The 20,762-nt window shown below is 40.0% G+C and overlaps 1 protein-coding gene across 1 annotated transcript in view; it reads right to left on the bottom strand.

Moving 5' to 3' along the window:
- Window positions 1-20,762, bottom strand: part of TMC1 (transmembrane channel like 1) — a 142,984-nt gene that overhangs the window by 38,099 nt on the left and 84,123 nt on the right. The window contains exons 12-14 of the mRNA XM_070736891.1: window positions 13,617-13,759; window positions 10,604-10,748; window positions 8,922-9,116 (exon numbers count right to left, since the gene is read on the bottom strand). Of these exons, the coding sequence (XP_070592992.1) occupies window positions 8,922-9,116; window positions 10,604-10,748; window positions 13,617-13,759 (483 nt within the window). The remainder of the gene's footprint in view (window positions 1-8,921; window positions 9,117-10,603; window positions 10,749-13,616; window positions 13,760-20,762) is intronic.

Here is a 20,762-nt window from a genome sequence, read left to right as displayed (position 1 = left end):
CAGTGAGTGACACATATAACTGACAAGGTTGTAAGTCAAGGACTTAACAGTTCATTTGAACGATAATGATTGTTCAAGCCACTCCCACCTGGTCACACGGCTGGCAAGCCACTCGTACCCAATCACATGACCATTAAGCCACACCCACAAAATAAGCCACACCCTCAACCTGGCACTAAAGATTTTGGCTGCCCATTACTGAATACAGGTAATCCTTGACTGACAACTACAATTGGAACCAGATTTTCTCTTGCTAAGCAAGGCAGTTGTGAGTGGGTTGTGACCAATTTTATGACCTTTCGTGTCATGGTTATTAAGGGAATCACTACAGTTGTTTAGTGAAGCTCGTGGTTGTTAAGCAAATTCCACTTTCCCTGTTGACTTTGTTTGTTGTTTCTTCACCCAGAGGGTCGTTGGTTTATGGAATTCACTTCCAGAAGTGGTCGTGACAGCTGTCAGCCTTGATAGCTTCAAGGCATGATTAGACAGATTCATGGATGCCAAGCATATAGATGGTTATTGAAATGGATGTCCAAGTGCTGCCTCTATGTTGGTTGAGGCAGGCAGGATTCCCTTGAGTACCACTTGTTGGGGGTCAGGGGAAAGGGAGGGTGTTGCCTTCTCTTTCTGCTCAAGATTCCAATGGACAATTGGTGGGCCACTGTGTGACACAGAATGCTGGACTCGATGGGCTTTGGCCTGATTCAGCATGGCTCTTCTTAAGTTCTTATGTTGAAAGTTAGATGGGAAGGTTGCTAATGGCAATCATATGAGACAACGATGCTCAGCTGATGGAAATAGATGTCAATTGCCAAATACTCAAATTTTGATCATGGGACTGTGAGGACCATTGTAAGTGTGAAAACAGTTTGTAAGTTTTCAGTGCTGTAAACTTTAATCACTAAATAAATAGGTGCGCATTGAGGACTATCTATAAGTGATACCGAGATTTTGCACTTCTAAGTATCATTATGAATTTATACTGAAAGCTGAGAATACAGCCACTTTCTAGCATTGTCCAATATTCCAGTTCCATAAAAACATTTAATTTTGTCTGGTTGCTGTTTTAATGTACCTTAATTAAGGATTAACAGCTGTATATTATAAATCATGCACTCAAACTCATACTAGCAATAATAAATTCAGTAATAAAAACCTTCTCAAACATCCCAGCTGCAACAGAGAATAATTTTTAAAAAACTACCTTTTTGAGTAAATGTATTTTGTTTCTGCATAATTAGTGTAGTAATTCAGAGTTATATGTTTATTGTAGTTATACACTTGTAGGAAAAATTAGTATAAGGAATGGCAGGATAATTCAAATTTTCAATTCACACGTTTGCTAATTTATTACTCCTTTTTGTGACATTAATTCAATTTGGTTTCTAAGATTTTCCCTTTTAAAAAATACAGCCTAAATATGACAGCTTATGTCTGATGGATATAAAAAGCAAAAAAAAAATATCTAGCAATGACAAACAAGGAATGGAATTGAAAATAAAAGAGAAAACATGACGATACCTGAAACTTGTCTATTTAAAATTTTGCCTCTGACAAAAGCAGTTAAGTCCAAATTGGAAATATCCAATCAAGGAATCAAAAACAATTCCTTTTTTTAGCCGAGAATACAACATTTAACTGACATATTTATTTCTCAGTTGTCATGAATCAAGGCAATTTGATGAGCATTTGATCCTGGTAAAGATGAAAAGATTTACCTTAGGTGAACCCAAAAGCATTTTATTTTTCATTTTTACACACAGTGTTTTCTGTTACATCCTGTTTAAAATACTTTCTTGATTTCAAGTATAGGGCATGCTAAATAAGCAAGACCATTTAAAAATCTCCTACAAAAAACGTAGAGATTTTTAACTTTTAATTTTAACTTTTAATTTAATTTAATTTTAACTTCATTCGCTACAAAATATCCTACATAACTAGACTTCCAAGCCTAGGTTTTAGAAAGCTTAGAACTACGTCACCTTAAACACAACCTAAGCATAGCCCATAAAATCATCTGCTACAATGTCCTTCCTGTCAATGACTACTTCAGATTCAACCACAACAACACACGAGCACACGACAGTTACAAACTTAAAGTAAACTGCACTAAACTAGACTGCAGGAAATACGACTTTAGTAACCGAGTAGTTGATGCATGGAACTCACTACCTTACTCTGTAGTTTCATCACCTAACCTCCAAAACTTTACCCTTAGACTATCCACTGTTGACCTCTCCCGATTCCTAAGAGGTCAGTAAGGGGCAAGCATAAGTGCACCAGTGTGCCTTCCGTCCTCTGTCATAATGTTTCTTTTTTACTAGTATCATATATATAAACATTTGTATACAGTAATGGGCTCCTATGGGAACAGCCAGGAACGCAGTTCCGATAGCAAAATTTGGAGCTCCACTCCAGAGCACCCAGTTTGCACTGAAAGATGTTGAAACAAAATGCATAAGCCATGCCCATGGTGTGGTAATAAAAATTTTGGTAGCCCATCACCGTTTGTATACCACCAATACATACTTGACAAAACAATAAAATAAAATAAATAAATAAAATAATCATTCTTTCAAATACCTGATCTGCAGCAATATCTTCAATATAAAGGTCACTTTACATATAACATTTTAGAGGTATGCACAAAACACATATATCTTACAAAAGCAATTTCTGCTGCTTGTAATCTACGAGTAATGTGCTTAAGTTACAGCCTTAAGAGGGATGTGTGGATTAGTGATCTGTGTAATGTGCATTAGTATTAGTTCATTCTTATGTTAACTAATTTTATACAAACCTTTTCCTAGCACATTCTTTTAGCGAACTTTTCCCTAATACAGTATCCTTTTCCCCACAATAACGTTTCCATTTTTTTCCAGATAAAATACAGAAAATAGTATAAGGGCAGACTAGATGGACCATGAGGTCTTTTTCTGCCGTCAGTCTTCTATGTTTCTGTTTCTACTCAAATTTCCCCATATTTTAATTTTGGAGTCCATTTTTTTGTCTGCGTTATTTTTTATAATCCTACATAATTCTAAATCCCCATTAAATCCCCAAATCAACATTTCACTTATTTTTTTCTGTCTATAGAAACATCTTATGGAAATTTGCTTTTATGAATGATAGCAGCAGTGGGGCTTCAACACTCCAGATTCAATTTTTTAGTTAATAAATATCTTGAGAAACAGATGCTAGCAGAATTCACTATTTATGTGTTTCTACATGGGATGACAAATGATATTCTGCTGGTTAAATCACTTCACTTGAAAGCAATCTCTTCAGTCCCTAATGCTGTGCAAATGCTCAGTGTTTGTATTAAAACCATTTTGCCAAGATTTTGAAATCAAGTGACTCTACACTGAACAAGTCTAATGAAGAAGGATTACTAACCATGTTTGCAGTCAGATTTCAAAGGGCCACTAAAATCAAGTAGTTTTACAATAGTAAAATAGTTTTGCAGTAGTAAAATAGTTTTACAATATGAGATATATTTGGTTCAAATAGGAAGCACGGACCCAAGTATCACATGTAAAAGGAGACAAATGTATGAATTGTCTGCCAGGGCTTCAAATAGCATCCAAATCCAAGGCAAAATATTCCTCAGAGTTCCAATGTATTAATAAAGCCATGTTAGCACATCTGGGTGAAAGCCAAATCTAAAACTTCCCAGGTTTCACCACCCAATTGGAAGTTCAAATCCTTGCCCCCACACCCACAAGTCCATCACATTGCCCAATCTTCAATTGCCATGCTGGCAGAATCCACCCATCTCTTTTAGTGTAGGTGCAGAGGTGCAAAGACAAAGGATGACCTTAGCTTTCTAAAAATAATTTGCTATGGCTACATGCTCAAACTCAACCCGGATAAGACGGAGTGGCTGTGGGTTTTGCCTCCCAAGGACAATTCCATCTGTCCGTCCATTACCCTGGGGGGGGGGAATTATTGACCCCCTCGGAGAGGGTCCGCAACTTGGGCGTCCTCCTCGATCCACAGCTTACATTAGAGAACCATCTTTCAGCTGTGGCGAGGGGGGCGTTTGCCCAGGTTCGCCTGGTACACCAGTTGCGGCCCTATCTGGACCGGGACTCATTGCTCACAGTCACTCATGCCCTCATCACCTCGAGGTTCGACTACTGTAATGCTCTTTACATGGGGCTACCTTTGAAAAGTGTTCGGAAACTTCAGATCGTGCAGAATGCAGCTGCGTGAGCAGTCATGGGCTTACCTAGGTATGCCCATGTTTCACCATCACTCTGCAGTCTGCATTGGCTGCCGATCAATTTCTGGTCACAATTCAAAGTGTTGGTTATGACCTTTAAAGCCCTTCATGGCACTGGACCAGAATATCTCCAAGAACGCCTTCTGCCGCACGAATCCCAGCGACCGATTAGGTCCCACAGAGTGGGCCTTCTCCGGGTCCCGTCAACTAAACAATGTCGGTTGGTGGGCCCCAGGGGAAGAGCCTTCTCTGTGGCGGCCCCGACTCTCTGGAACCAACTCCCCCCAGAGATTAGAACTGCCCCTACTCTCCCTGCCTTCTGTAAACTCCTTAAAACCCACCTTTGCCGTCAGGCAAGGGGGAACTGAAACACCTCCCCCGGGCATGTACAATTTATGCATGGTATGTTTGTGTGTGTGTTTGTTAGTAAATGGGGTTCTTTTTAAATCTTTTTTAAATATTTTAAATTTATTTGGATTTGTCATGAATTGCTGTATCTTGCTGTGAGACGCCCCGAGTCTGCGGAGAGGGGCGGCATACAAATCTAAATAATAAATAAATAAATAAATAAATAAATAAATAAATAAATAAATAAATAAATAATGCTAGCAATTTCAGACAATTCTCCCCTCCCATTTTTTCCACAATAGAAAATGCATACTAGAATAGTATAAAGTGTGGCAGGCCTGAGATCCAAAATAAAAACTGTTTCAGCCTGACAGGCAGCCTCCCCTCAGAAGAAAACCATATCCTAAAGAAAAAGAAAGCAAAATAGCATAGGACAGTGATGGTGAACCTATGACATGGGTGCCACAGGTGGCACACGGAGCCATATCTGCTGGCACAGAGCCATTGCCCTCGCTCAGCTCCAACATGCATGTGTGTGCCGGCCAGCTGATTTTTGGCTAGCACAGAAGCTCTGGGAGGGCGTTTTTGGCTTCCATAGAGCCTCCAGGGGGATGGGGGAGAGTGTGTTTACCCTCCCCTGGCTCCAGGAAAGACTTTGGAGCCTGGGTAGGGTGAAACACAAGCCTACAGGGACCACCAGAACTTGGGAAACAGGCCATTTCCTGGCTCCAGAGGATTTCCGCTAGGTGGGGGAAGCTGATTTTGTCCTCCCCAGGCATTGAATTATGGGGGTGGGCACTCGCGCATGCCCGATAGTGCACATGCACACTCTTTCGGCACCCGAGAAAAAAAAGGTTCGCCATCACTGGCATAGGAAGTTAACATAGCATCACTAACCACCTCTTACACCCCCCCCCCCCCCCACTCCTTGGCTTAATTGGATATTTATCACGGAATTGCTTCACCCATCTGTCGGCCTTTTACATCCCAACTTTTTACCCAGGTAGTTTCAGACAAAGGGTACCCCTTCCAATGCACTAGGTATTGTAATTTAAATATCCTGAAGTATTGTGACAAAAGGACTTGCTTCAGTGACAGCCTCCTCGGGGTCTTCAGGGCTTTGCCGCCTTCTAGGAATTGTATCCAGTGAGCAATGTCCAATGAATGGCATAGGCCTCTTTCTCCCAGATGACCCACCTCCTTTCAGTGGTGGTGAGTTTCTTTGAAATGGCACGGCAAGAGTTGACCCTCTTTGCTTTTCTGCCATAGCACTATTGCTACAGCCACATCACTGGCATTGGATTGAAATATGAACTGCTATTCTGCATCAGGGTGTTGCCGAATGGACTCTAGGGCGAAGAGCCATTTAAGCTTTTTGAATGCTTTTTGACATTCCAAGGGGATGGTTCAGCTTTGGTTTTGTTGGTGATGAGCCAGTCTTTAGTAGTTCAGTTAGTGGCAGAGCCACCTCTGCAAAAGCTGGGATAACTTACTGAGTAGCACTGTTGATGTTACCTAGTTTGGGTAATGAAACATCTGAAAGAAAAGAACCAAGATCAGAGAGTATCAAGGATCCTTCAGACCAGTTATGGTGAACCTTTTTTCCCTCGGGTGCTGAAAGAGCTTGTACACATGCTATCGTGCATGTGTGAGTGCCCACACCCATAATTCAATGCCTGGGAATGATGAAAACAGCTTCCACCCCGCCCCGCCCACCCAGAGGGCCTCTGGAGGATCGGAAATGGCCTGTTTCCCAACTTCTGGTGGGCCCAATAGGCTCATGTTTTGCCCTCCCCATGATCCAAAGGCTTCTCTGGAGCTGGGGGAGGGTAAAAAGGCCCTGTCCCATCCCTCTGCAGGCTCTCTGTAAGCCAAAAATGCCCTCCCAGAGCTTCCGTGTGAGCCAAAAATCAGCTGGTCGGCACACACATGCACGTTGGAGCTAAGCTAGGGCAGTGACTCACGTGCCAGCATATATAGCTCTGCACAGGTGCCACAGGTTCACCATCACTGCCTCAGACAATCTAATATTATAACATTGAATATTATGAATATAATATTTGAATATAATATTACTCAGAATATTAGTTTTATTGTGCAACTCTTCCTAGATTCTGAAAAGCATTTCACAGTCCTAATAATATCAAGTGTAGTATATATAAAGATTGTGAAAATCTGGTGCCGTAATCACCAGATATTGCATTTCAAACCTGATAAGAACATGTGTTCATCACTTGTAGCAACAGCTCTGTAATACGGCTGGATTTCACATTTGACTGAAATGTTTTCTGAAAGCCCAACAAATTTTGCAATTGTATTACTTCAGCACAACTGATGTGAAAGCGTTACATAGAAACGTTGAATATTTAAGTGCAATTTTCACCAAGCTGGTCACCAAGATGATTAGAGTCCATCCATCCTAATTTAAGCCATACATGATTCTCACTGAAATTTATGGAAACTTCACAGCCCGGAATTATTTTGTTCATTTCTGTGAAAATTAAAACTGTGAGAGTATCGTAGATGCAATCCAAAACCTCTTGTGAAAAAAAAGTCATTTCAGTAACATTAAAACTCCTTTAAATCCATTTGGAAAACGAAAAAGTAACAAGCTATGCAAACACATACATTCTGAAACAACTAAGTATAAATAAGGACCAAATTATGATACAACAGGCATCTTTTCTTCTCTAAACATAACCTGATATTACCTCAGGGACCGCCTTCTGCCGCACGAATCCCAGCGGCCAGTTAGGTCCCACAGAGTGGGTCTTCTCTGGGTCCCGTCAACTAAACAATGCCACTTGGCGGGACCCAGGGGAAGAGCCTTCTCTGTGGCGGCCCTGGCCCTCTGGAACCAACTCCCCCCAGAGATTAGAATTGCCTCCACCCTCCTTGCCTTTTGTAAGCTACTTAAAACCCACCTCTGCCGCCAGGCATGGGGGAACTGAGATACATTTTTCCCCTAGGCCTTTACAATTTTATGCATGGTATGTTTGTATGTATGTTTGGTTTTTTATATATTAAGGGGTTTTAATTTGCTTTTAGTATTGGATTTTATTGTATATTGTTCATGATTGTTGTTAGCCGCCCCGAGTTTTCGGAGAGGGGCGGCATATAAATCCAATAAAACTTGAAACTTGAACTTGATATAATTTATTTATCAGTACACTCTATTCCAAGGTGAAATGCTCTTAGTTCGTTCATGTCTGTGAGTTGTTGGAGAGCTGGTCGTGAAGGGAACATGAGGCTCTGCCCAACCACCGGATACCACCATTTGAGTTCTTTTACCCTCTGCGCATGCAGAGAGTAACAGGCACAAACAAACCAGGAGCATTTCACTCCTGACTCCCCCTCTGATTTAATTGTGTTAGACTAATAATAGTAAATGATCTCCTCTTCAAAGTACAGGTAGTACTCAACTTATGACTACAGTTGAGCACAAAATTTCTGTTGCTAAGTGAGATGTTTGTTAAGTGAGTTTTGCCCCATTTTACAATCTTTCTTGCCATAGTTGTTGAGTGAATCACTGCAAGTTGTTAAGTTAGCAACCCGATTGTTACTCTGACTTCCCTGTTGACTTAAGTCAGTGGTTCTCAACCTTTCTAATGCCGCGACGCCTTAATACAGTTCCTCATATTGTGGTGACCCCCAACCATAGGTCTAGCACCAATTCTCCCAACAGAGCTTTAAGCTGATTGGCAGGAAGATCAGAGGGACACACACACCCCACTGCAAATGCCTGATTGGTCGGATTGGATATAAGGCGCCAGAATAGAAGCTTTAGTTCCTAACACCATGGGAAATTTGTCTTTTCCCATGGTCTTAGGCGACCCCTGTGAAATGGTCATTCGACCCCCAAAGGGGTCCCAACCCCCAGGTTGAGAACCACTGATTTAAGGTCACAGAAGGTGACCAACTGAGCCCAGGAGTCAGTTGCCAAACATCTGAACTTTGATCACCTGATCACAGGGATGTTGTCATGTCATAAGTGGGAAAAATAGTTATAAGTCACTTTCTTCAGTGCCGTTATAACTTTGAGCAGTGACTAAATGGACTGTTCTAAGGGAAGGACTACCTGCATTTATTATTCCCTGCATAACTGACTGTTTTTTTAACATAATGGGATTTTTAGCTTACTGTTTTAACTATTACATTTGCATACACATTGTTTTGTATTGCATGTTATGAGCCGCTCCGGGTCCTCGGAGAGGGGTGGCATACAAGTCTAAATAATAATAATAATAATAATAATAATAATAATAATAATAATAATAATAATAATAATAATAATTCTAGCTGTTCTAATCATATTTGTTTTTAGAAAACAAAGCATGCTGGAACATACTTCGTTCCTCTCCCACCATCCATAGTTTTCAATGCCTTCTAGAGCAAACTTCTGGGATCGTCTCACGACAAAGTAAATAAGATAGCCGCTCCCAGCCAGGGTGCATAAAGCAAAAAAATTAGCGAGAACCCTCAGGAACCGCGTCAAATGGATGTTCTCTTCTTTACGGCTCTCTTGTTCCTCCACAATGGCTTCCTGTGCTTATTTGACACATTAAAACAAAAATAGTACAAGTAAGCAAACTGAGAAGAATCAGGATACCAGCCCCCAATAATCTATAACCAGAAATGCTTTTTGCTCTTCGTTAGAGCCTCTGTACATTTATCTTCGTTAAGGCCCTGCACGTTGCACAATTATTTGGCGAAGAGCCTTCTCTGTGGTGGCCCCGACCCTCTGGAACCAGCTCCCCCCAGATATCAGAGTTGCCCCCACCCTCCTTGCCTTTTGCAAGCTCCTTAAAACCCACCTCTGTCGTCAGGCATGGGGGAATTGAAATTTTTTCCCTTCCGCCTAGGCTTATAGAATTTATACATGGTATGCTTGTTTATATGATTGGTCGCATAAATTGGGGGGTTTTAGATTATTTTTTAATATTAGATTTGCTACATTGTTTTCTTTATTGTTGTTAGCCGCCCCGAGTCTTCGGAGAGGGGCGGCATACAAATCTAATAAATAAATAAATAATAAATAAATATTAAAAAATACTGCCAAGTACAAATTAAAAAGCAACGATACTTTCAAACATCCATGAAAGTAAATATTCACTATAATACCGTGAATGAAGATAATAATATACAAGGGAATCCAAATATTAAAATTAATTGACAGGACCAGAGGTGGGTTCCTCCTGGTTCAGACTGGTTTGCCCAAACTGGTAGCCGCTCCGAGTCCTCGGAGAGGGGCGGCATTCAAATCAAATCAAATCAAATCATAAATGCAACCACGTGGCACGGGACAAAGTGAACCAGCAGCAAGGTAAGTTAGAACCCACCCCTGGACAGGATTATATAACTAATTTGTGAATGGATAACTAGAAGGCTTCTGCACTAATTACTAACCTGCTGAGCATGTATATATGTAGATGTAAACTACAACCAAGTAGTCTACACCTTATCATTTTATCTGAGAGGTTCAGCTATCTGAAATGTAGGTCAGAGACTCTTCAAATAAGGCCAAGAGTGTAAAACTAATTTCCACAGTAACATTAAGCATGTAATAGTTGGTTTGAGTTTTTTCTGAATTTCATGGGCAAGAAAGTGAGGAATCGGAATGATTGTTTGTAAAATTACATGCTTAATGTTACCGTGGAAATGAATTTTACATTTCAGATAAAATAATAAAATGATAAGGTGCAAAGGTTTACATTTGCATAAATGTGTTTCCATACATGCTCAGCAGGTTAGTGCATAAGCCTTCTAGTTATTCATTCACGAAGTAGTTACATGGTCCTGAGGAGGGGATGTAACAAATAAACAGGATGATCCCTATACAGTATTGTGTTCACTGAATTTCTACACAATTACCTGCATTACAAGACAGCCTTGCTACTTACTGTTCCAGGTATTCATTTCACAGTAATATATATATAGTAATATATACAATAATAGGGTAATACCTCTCTTGTCAGTAAAATTCCATTATTCTCACTTGATTACTCTGAACAAAGTGCGAGCAAAGATTACCTTAAAGCTAGTAGTTATTGATGCAAATTTATTATCTGCTGTTTCAGGATTGCCAATCAAATAATCCCAGCTGGTGAACATTTTCCAGCTAAAGTTAAAACTTGTATCATCTCCCCCACCATCGTTATGGGCGTTCTTTGCCATTCTGAAAAGATCAAAAACAGAAGTGTGGCTTAAATGTGGGGTTTTTTTTCAAAAAAATCTAAATGTCTCTTTCCAACACTGTGATTCCATGATAAATGATTTTCACTGTAGAGCAGACCTGGGCAAGATGCCGCCCGAGGGCCAGATGCGGCCCGCCCGATGTCTGTGACCGGCCCACGGAGGTTGGTCCAATGTTTCTAGATAAGAACCGGGTGTTCAAGGTATAATATATAATATATAATTATATATATAATATATAATATAATATATAATTATAATTTGTAATTATTGTTCTGGTTTCTGGTAGAAGTTTAGTAATTACAAATAACTCATTAAATGCATAATTTCATGAATAAAGCAACTCCGTTTATTTCTCTGCTCTCTTGTACTTCAACACATTCCAGACATCAATCGGTCCGTTATCTCTCTCTTAGCCGCATTTCTCACATTCCTTTTCCTGCTTCACTTAGACAAGATTTATTTCCTTTAAAAAAGACAGCAGCACTGACTAAATACAATACAAAATACTTTGGCTTACTTTAGCGTGGTGAAAACCCCTCCATATTTCCGTTCAGCAACGTTGAAACTCCACCCTTCTTCTCCACTAGCCCCCTGACGTGCCAATTACCTCACTACAATATTTAACCCATTCCTCTCCTTATTATCTTCTTCCAGACCTTTGCTCTCTACGTTTCTGAATTCTTCTGAATTTAGGGTTAACCCAGCGAGCATCTGATTCTCCCTCACTAGATCCTGAACTCATAGCTCCATCCTGTGGCTGGCCTCCCACCTGTTCTACTACCTGTAACCCCGGGCCCACCACTACTTCATAAACACTATCTGAATCTGAGTCCTCAATATCTTCATCATCCTCCAACTGATCAGGAGTATGTACAACAATTATAATATAATTAACTCAGCTCTATCCAATGATATGCAGTATTGGATAGAACTGAGTTAATTATATTAGTCCGGCCCTCTAAAACCATCCCAATTTCTCACGCGGCCCTATGGCAAAATTAATTGCCCACCCCTGCTGTAGAGAGATTTAAATAGGTGTCATCTCAGCTCCTTTCGTGACTATCCTTTGTTTTCTGATCTGCTCGTGCAAAAATAGAAAAATAAACACAAAACACAAATCTTTTTGCTGTGTTTACTGCCTTTGGTGAACTTATCAACAAGCTGAAGAATGTAAGGCGGTTTACTCTCAAGTTGCTGTAACTATAGATCAAGATTACCTTGTGGCCAGATGGAAAGTTAGTGTGTGCAGACTACATGTTACATGCTAATTCAGGGGTATTTCTTCTTGTTACTAGAAATTGTGCTGTAAGGTTTTCTTTCTTAATAAAAATTACTAAGTGGCAGCTACCTAGCAAGACTTTCCTGTGAGGAATTTATAGGTGGAAAATTTCTCAGGCACACAAAGTAATGTGGTTAATGTTTATAACAGTGGTTTTTTTAAAGTATGATTTGTGTGTGAAATTGCTTTTTATACTTTAATCGAGAAAGCAATTGATGCAGAACAGAATGAGGTACATAGCTCTAAAACTTGGTACTGCAAGATTCAATTTTTCTCTGAATTCTACAGCTTTACACTGAAATACTCTATGATCACATGGAAAGAAATTCAACAGGCAGGGCACTCTAAAACTCAAATTCAAATATTCAGCCTCAATTGTCAATATTCAACAATTTATTTTTATTCAAAAATAAAAAAAAATCTTGCCTGAAAAAAACAAAGCAAGGAACAGATTTTCATAGATTACCTTAATAGGGACTAGAGGTTATGAGGGAAAGAAATTTAAGTAACATTGAGCTGGAACAAAACGGTAAGAAGACACTGCAAGCTAGATGAGGAATATTAGAGAAACACATTAGAGAAACATCTTTCAGCTGTGGCGAGGGGGGCGTTCGCCCAGGTTCGCCTGGTGCACCAATTGCGACCCTGTTTGGACCGGGAGTCACTGCTCACAGTCACTCATGCCCTCATCACCTCGAGGCTCGACTACTGTAATGCTCTCTACATGGGGCTACCTTTGAAAAGTGTTCGGAAACTTCAGATCGTGCAGAATGTAGCTGCGAGAGCAATCATGGGCTTTCCCAAATATGCCCATGTTACACCAACACTCCGCAGTCTGCATTGGTTGCCGATCAGTTTCCAGTCACAATTCAAAGTGTTGGTTATGACCTATAAAGCCCTTCATGGCACCGGACCAGATTATCTCAGGGACCGCCTTCTGCTGCACGAATCCCAGCGACCAGTTAGGTCCCACAGAGTGGGTCTTCTCCGGGTCCCGCCAACTAAACAATGTCGCTTGGCAGGACCCAGGGGAAGAGCCTTCTCTGTGGCGGCCCCGGCCCTCTGGAACCAACTCCCCCCAGAGATTAGAATTGCCCCCACCCTCCTTGCCTTTCGTAAGCTGCTTAAAATCCACCTCTGCCGCCAGGCATGGGGGAATTGAGATACTCTTTCCCCCTAGGCCTTTACAATTTTATGCATGGTATGTCTGTATGTATGTTTGGTTTTTATAATAATGGGTTTTTAACTGTTTTTAGTATTGGATTATTGTTATATGCTGTTTTATTATTGCTGTTAGCCGCCCCGAGTCTCCGGAGAGGGGCAGCATACAAATCCAATAAATAAATAAATAAATATTAAGGATGTCCCATTCCTACTATTCTGACTTTGGAAATAGCCCTGTCTCAATCTACCTACCTACATAGGATTGTTATGAAGCCACAACAGAATGGAGTTTTAAAAAGTGTTTGTTGCCTGAGAGCCAAAAAACAGGATATAAATGTAACATATAATAATCTGATTAATCATTAATTACCTGTTTCTAATACTTTTGAATTACTAGAAACTTACGTGCGGATAACCACCATGAAACTATAAGCGATGGTGCCAACACCAACCAAAAAATATGAAAGCGGCATTCGGAATTTCAGCCATCCAATTGTTCTCTGGTTATTGTAATAGCCGTAGAAAAGCACAGAATATTGTGCAAAGCCCTGGAAAAATTAATGGCAAGAGTTCAGAAAAGTATATTTCACCAGACGTAGGCAGTCTTTAGTCTAACATGATTTAATTTGTTTTAAATCACCACATCTCAATCTGGTAGCATCCAGAAGTGTCAGGACTACAATTACCAAAGCTTCTAAGCTTTGGAATAATTTGGGAGATGCTGTTCTAAAATAACCTGAAGGCGGGACAAGAAGCAATGGCTGGAAATTAATCAAGGAGAGAACCAACCTAGAAATAAGAAGACATTTCCTGACAGTGAACAATTAATCTGTGAAACGACATGCCTTCAGAGGTTGTAGGTGCTCCATCACTGGACAACCATTTGTCGGGAATGATGTAGGGCTGGGTGTCAAACTGGCAACACACAGGCCAGATGCATCGTGCACAGGCCGTGCCCACCCCAGTTCTGCAAAGGAGAAAAGCATCACATAGGGAGTTGGCCTTCTCCGGGTCCCGTCGACTAAACAATGTCATCTGGCAGGCCCCAGGGGAAGAGCCTTCTCTGTGGTGTCCCCGGCCCTCTGGAATCAACTCCCCCCGGAGATTAGAACTGCTCCCACCCTCCTTGTCTTCCGTAAACTACTCAAGACCCACCTATACCGCCAGGCATGGGGGATTTGAGACATCTTTCCCCCAGGCTCTTTATAATTTATGTTTGGTATGTTGACTGGTTTTAATATGATAGGGTTTTAGTTATTTCTTTTAATATTAGATTTGTGCCACTATAATATTGTTTTTATCATTGTTGTGAGCCGCCCCGAGTCTTCGGAGAGGGGCGGCATACAAATCTAATAAATTATTATCATTATTATTATTATTATTATTATTATTATTATTATTATTATCACAATACAGCACGTGACAGCAACATGATGTTGCGAGTTTGACATCGGTGTCTTTGTGTCTCCTACTTTTTCAAGGTGTCTAAATAACATTGAACTTTGTTTCTGGCAATGGCCTCTTCTGTCCTTATTTAAACACATTTAAATGACTTGTGTCTACTGTTTTCATCTTTATATTGTTTCCTACTTCCATATACTTTTCTAGTGTAAAACAATCCTGATTGCACCATATGACCTATAAAGCCCTTCATAGCACTGGACCAGACTATCTCAGGGACCGCCTTCTGCTGCACAAATCCCAGCGACCAGTTAGGTCCCACAGAGTGGGTCTTCTCCAGGTCCCATCAACTAAAGAATGTCGCTTGGTGGGACCCAGGGGAAGAGCCTTCTCTGTGGAGGCCCCGGCCCTCTGGAACCAACTCCCCCCAGAGATTAGAACTGCCCCCACCCTCCTTGACTTTCATAAGCTTCTTAAAACCCACCTCTGCCGCCAGGCATGGGGGAATTGAGATACTCTTTCCCCCTAGGCCTTTACAATTTTATGCATGGTATGTCTGTGTGTATGTTTGGTTTTTATAATAATGGGCTTTTAACTGTTTTTAGTATTGGATTATCGGTATTATTATATGCTGTTTTATTATTGCTGTTAGCTGCCCCGAGTCTCCGGAGAGGGACGGCATACAAATCTAATAAATAAATAAATAAGTAAGTAAGTAAGTAAGTAAGTAAATCAATCGATCAATCAATCAATATGACAGATTCCTGCTGACATTGAGAAGCAACACGTGCAAGCAGCTGTATGTGCAGGCAATTTTTGATGCGACAATATAGATAAAAGAACAAATGCAAAGAGCTTCTCGTCTTGTTTCTGCGGATCATAGCTTCTATTTTAAGCCACGATTCCATGTCAATAACCTGCTGGTGTTTGCCTCCAATTAACCTCTGCTCATTATGAAATTAGGAGCTAATTTTGATGCAAATCTTTTCCTCCTCAGGGAACAGATGTGGCAGAGTTGCAATGGGCTGTGGGTTTTACTTGAAAAAAAAAATTGTAAACAAATTACAATATTGCTGACAGCTCCTGCCTGCAATATTACGGGGCTCTTTTTTGGTTGCAGAAATAAAAATATGAGCTCTCTGGAGAAGGCTGGAAATGATGGGGGGAAATTATGGAAGGTGGAGGAACTCAGCTTCATTGATGATAGATGCACCATTGCAGGAAAGGGCAGGTTAGGGACAGATCATCCTGGGGGGGGGAAATATCTATGTTGTTGTTAAGAGTCAACACCAGAGGTGGGTTGCTGCCAGTTCGGACCCGCACTATAGAACTGGTAATAACTTGGCAGTCTGGGTCAGTAGAACTGGAAGAACCTAGGCCTGTCATGCCCCCGAATGAGCTCTCTCTACATCACCATAGGCGGCACCATCTTTTTTTTTTACTTCTGTGCCTGCAGAATAGCTGTGTTTTAAGCATTGTGCATGCACATGGCTACATGGCACGGCACTGAGTGAAACGGCAGCAAAGAAAACTGGAACCCACCACTGGTCAACACCAGTGAAGGGTTGTTGCCTGGATGTGGGGAGGATGCCGTCTGGGTAGTGGAAATGGAGTTGTGTGTGCAGCTCCAGCTGACCAGCAGCCGGGGGTCATAGTTCCCTCTAAGCTGAGCAGTGAGCAATCGCTCACTTAAAAATCATCATCAACTCAGAGTTTTCCAAACCTGCCCAGAAGCCGAGAGGGAAAGAGTGAGAGGGAAGGTGAAAGAGAGGAAGAGAGGAAGAGAGAGAAACAGATAGAAAAAAGAGAGGAAGGAAAAGAGAAAGAAAAAGAATGGGAGTAAGGAAGAGAGAAAGGAAATCAAAATCTAGTTTGAAACTAGCTCAACTATTTAAGTGGCATTTTGATATTGATAGAGTTGCCCTATTATGAGCTCACTGTTATAGACACAAAGTACAGTATTTTATTTTGAAATTCTCTGAGGCAAAACAGGGTGGGTTTTTAATTTGTTTGTTTGTTTGTTCGTTCGTTTATTTATTATTTCTGTGCCGCCCAGTCCCAAAGAGACTGCCGCTCAGACACTATACTTTTCCACCCATCCCCCCCAAAAATTAGAGGGAACACTGCCGGGGGTATGCACCTGAGCCCTGCCCACCCGACCGTGACCACCGCCCATCCGCCCACGCTTGCCACCCGCCCAGAGATGTCCCAGCATCCAAAGGTAAGTGCAGTCCTTCACTGGTCAACACTGTTAGTACAAGGTACATGGTTGTTAGGGTTTGCCATTGTAAACTACCTATTGTAGTCTCTTGTATTATCACTTTAAATGTTTTGGGCTGGTTCGCCATAAGAGGGCGCCAGTACTCCTTCCCTCAATGATGTTTCAACGCTCATTCACTTTTGCTTTGCCTTGAGGGGGGAGTGTATTTGCTTAGTGCTTATTAGATTGGATGGCTTAGTGCTTGTTATGGATTGTTTCTATTTTGTATATATGTAAATAGTACTTATTAAGCCTAACTAAGTCTGTGTCTTTTTCTTTGGCTTTACCACACATCCACACTCTGTTAAGATTCTCTGCTCAGTGTATGTCAAAGGTCTCATAGCCTAGCTATACCGAGACATGCCAACAAACACCAACATTATCAATCAATCAATGACAGACTTGCCTGAAGAACATGGTTGCTTGAGCATTACATGGATTCTACATTTTTATGCATTAAGAAAAAAGTTCCGTTTCTGTTCCTCTACTTCCCTCTGCTCTGCTGCCCTCTTCTCCTAGTTCTCAGATGAACTAAAAATGTTGCATTGTAATTCCAGAGTTTCCATATTTTGCCTTTCCATTCATTTCTATTTTATTAAAGCACATCTGGTGCACACCAATAAAATGCATCTGAAGTTATAAACAATACAATACAGTACAATACAATAATCTTGGAGAAAGGCAGACTGATGCTACTGCTATTTTCCAGTTTGAACAAATTTATGTTGGTAAATTTAAAGATGGTAAGTCCTGACAAATAAGAATGATCTAATAGCAATGTTAATCTATGCATGTAATCTATTTTCAAATATTAAACATAAACCAAAAAAACCCATTAGTTCCACTAGATTGCAGTAAAATATAAATGTAATGCTACTGTAAATCTTTCTTATGAAGTTATTTTACTGTGAGTTGTTGTAGAGTTGAGCAGCCTAATGAGCTAACTAATTAACATTGATAAATTGTGGTTGGATTGTTCTAAAACTATCATATAGATGTATGGTCTGGCTTAGAATAATGTGTGAGTCCCGGGCAACATTGTTTATAGGCAATGATTCTGACTCAACAATGAAGATGAATACAATTTCCTTGTGGATTTTTCAACAAGCAGCACAATTTTATTCTGCTTTCTTTCTAATTCCCTGTGTGGTTTTTTCCCCCAAAAATAAATTGTTTGAGGGACAGGAGAAAAGGAGAAATATATGACACTGGGTGGCAGCAACCACCAACATTTCCACTCTTCCGTCTGTGCCTGGCTGATGAGCCTCACAACAGTTTAACAGGTATGCTATGATTAGTAGACTTTGTTGCAAAACGTCAGACAAACTCTAGGAGGTTTCTAGCGGTCATCCAGATTTTGGTAGCCCAGATATTGCATCTCTAAGGCTAAGCTATGCTCTGAAAAAGTCAAATCATTCTGACCTCATCTAATGTAAGTACTTGTTCTGTCTTGGCCAGGAACATAAAATAGGGCATTCGAGGGTGCACAAATTACCTACAGCCATGGTTCATTCAATTGTGACATTTACATAACATACTGTACACAAGTTATAAATCAGATTACACTGGGGAACAATTTGTAAAACAATTTCTGTTGAGTTTGATTTTTGAACTTTTTTATAGTTAATTAGATATCATGTACATATGATGGCTGACTATTGTTGGAGTAACAGGCGAGAATGTCCACAGATTAAACACTCCAGAAAAAGCTATAAGCAAAATAAAACACCTTAATAGGTATATTTACAGTTTGATTTAAAAAAAAAACTATTTGTATGAACACAACTTAACTTGCAGTAACTATTACAGCCTTTGAATGAATAAAATTATTATTTGTAAACAATATATTTGGTAAGTTTTTACTTTACTTTTCTTTATATGCACAATTTGATCCTACTATAAAACATATCCATGATACTGTTGTTGCATTTACACAATACGCTACCACAGACTGCAATCAGATTATTTAGTGGTTCAGGTTATTATGACAAATCTGCCACTGTTATCATGCTGTGTGAGTAGGCCATAGCATTCTGATAACACTGGGGAATAATAATAATAATAATAATAATAATAATAATAATAATAATAACAACAACAACAACAACAATAACAATAATAATAATTTTTTCCTGAGATATATATAAGTATATATCTCAGGAAAAAAGCAGTATGTGTGTGTGTGTGTGTGTGTGTGTTTGTGTGTGTGTATGTGTATGTGTGTATATATATATATATATATATATATATATATATATATATATATATATATATATATATATATATATTCGTAGATTTTCACGGGTACAGGTATGACGGTCTTGGTATATTCGGGTTTCTTCCCATGTAGGATTTGGACATTTCTGGCGACGTTTCGATGAGGTCCCACTCATCATCTTCAGGCTGGTGTTTCTGTCCTTGTTCTAAGGCGAACACTGTGAGACCTAAGCTGCCTTCCTTCTATAAATACTGGTATGTATGACGGAAATTTCTGGCGACGTTTCGATGAGGTCCCACTCGTCATCTTCAGGCTGGTGCTTCTGTCCTTGTTCTAGGGCGAACACAGCGAGACCTAAGCTGCCTTCCTTCTATAAATACTGGTGGCTGGGTGTGGTTTGATGGCTTGGTAATTGCTTGCTGTGTAGAAACTTCCTGGTGAGTCAGTGGGGTAACACCTGGGTTCGTTGATGTAGCTGAGGTATGCTGATTAGTTAATGATTGTGGATTAGGCGTGATATCCTGTGTAGTTGGAGCTTGCAGGCTACTTGATTGTTTTGCAATGTGTGTTCTGAGTCTGGTTTCAGTTTCTATGGCTGGGATACGTTTGTTAATGAGGGCAGGTTTCCAGATGTCTGGATGTCAGGCAATTGCTGAGCCATCAAACCACACCCAGCCACCAGTATTTATAGAAGGAAGGCAGTTCAGGTCTCACTGTGTTCGCCCTAGAACAAGGACAGAAGCACCAGCCTGAAGATGACGAGTGGGACCTTGTCGAAACGTTGCCAGAAATTTCTAAATCCTACACGGGATTATATATATAATTTTAATTAATTTTTCATCCCAAAATTTTAACATATTTTAATCAACTCAATGTGGCAAATATGTGCAATATCCCTTCCTCCTCCTATTTTTCCTCACAGCAACAATGTGTTTGGTGGATCAGGCTGAGAAGAGAGAGTAATTGGCTCAAAAACAGCTGGCTTTCATGCTTAAAGCAGGATTAGAACTCACAATCTTCTGGTTTCTAGGCCAGCATTTTCACCATTACACTATCTGGCTGTCACAACTTCATGACTTCCCTGGGATACTACATACCTTTAATGTAAACTTCCTATGGCTATTTCATTCTTGTGGGCAGCTCCTTCTCATTATATTTTCTTTCTATCAGTTTCCTTCTTAAATATATAATAACTTTATTAAACTACAACATCCAACATTAAAATATAAACTAATATAAAGAGAAAAGGGAATTTTAAAAAAATTAAAAGTGGCAAAAAACCATATATCAAACAAATTTATAAAATCTTTCCAGTGCCTTTCTACTCGATTCATGAATCAGCATTTTTAAAAAGTTGTTTATTTATTTTTTTTAGTGACAACTTTGTATGGTTGGATGAAAATTTCTTCTGATTGTTAACACCAGGATTACTGAATTTGGCCTGGAGGAATCCCTCAAGCTCTACATTGTAATATATGACTTTCAAATGTACTGAAATCAGTATCTGTTTTACAGAAAACAACGTATTAGTAATGGTGTGAATAGTGTGCAAGACTGATTTTCCTGGGATTGTACTGTTATTTATCAAATCAAATTTATTATTGCAATCATAGACCAAAACAAATAAAAACACTTAGTAAAACATAACTAAAGATTGTAGGATAAAATGATA

Source organism: Erythrolamprus reginae, chromosome 2, assembly GCF_031021105.1.
Source record: "Erythrolamprus reginae isolate rEryReg1 chromosome 2, rEryReg1.hap1, whole genome shotgun sequence".
In the NCBI taxonomy this organism is placed as follows: Eukaryota; Metazoa; Chordata; class Lepidosauria; order Squamata; family Dipsadidae; genus Erythrolamprus; species Erythrolamprus reginae.
This window is presented reverse-complemented; position numbering and strand designations above follow the sequence as displayed.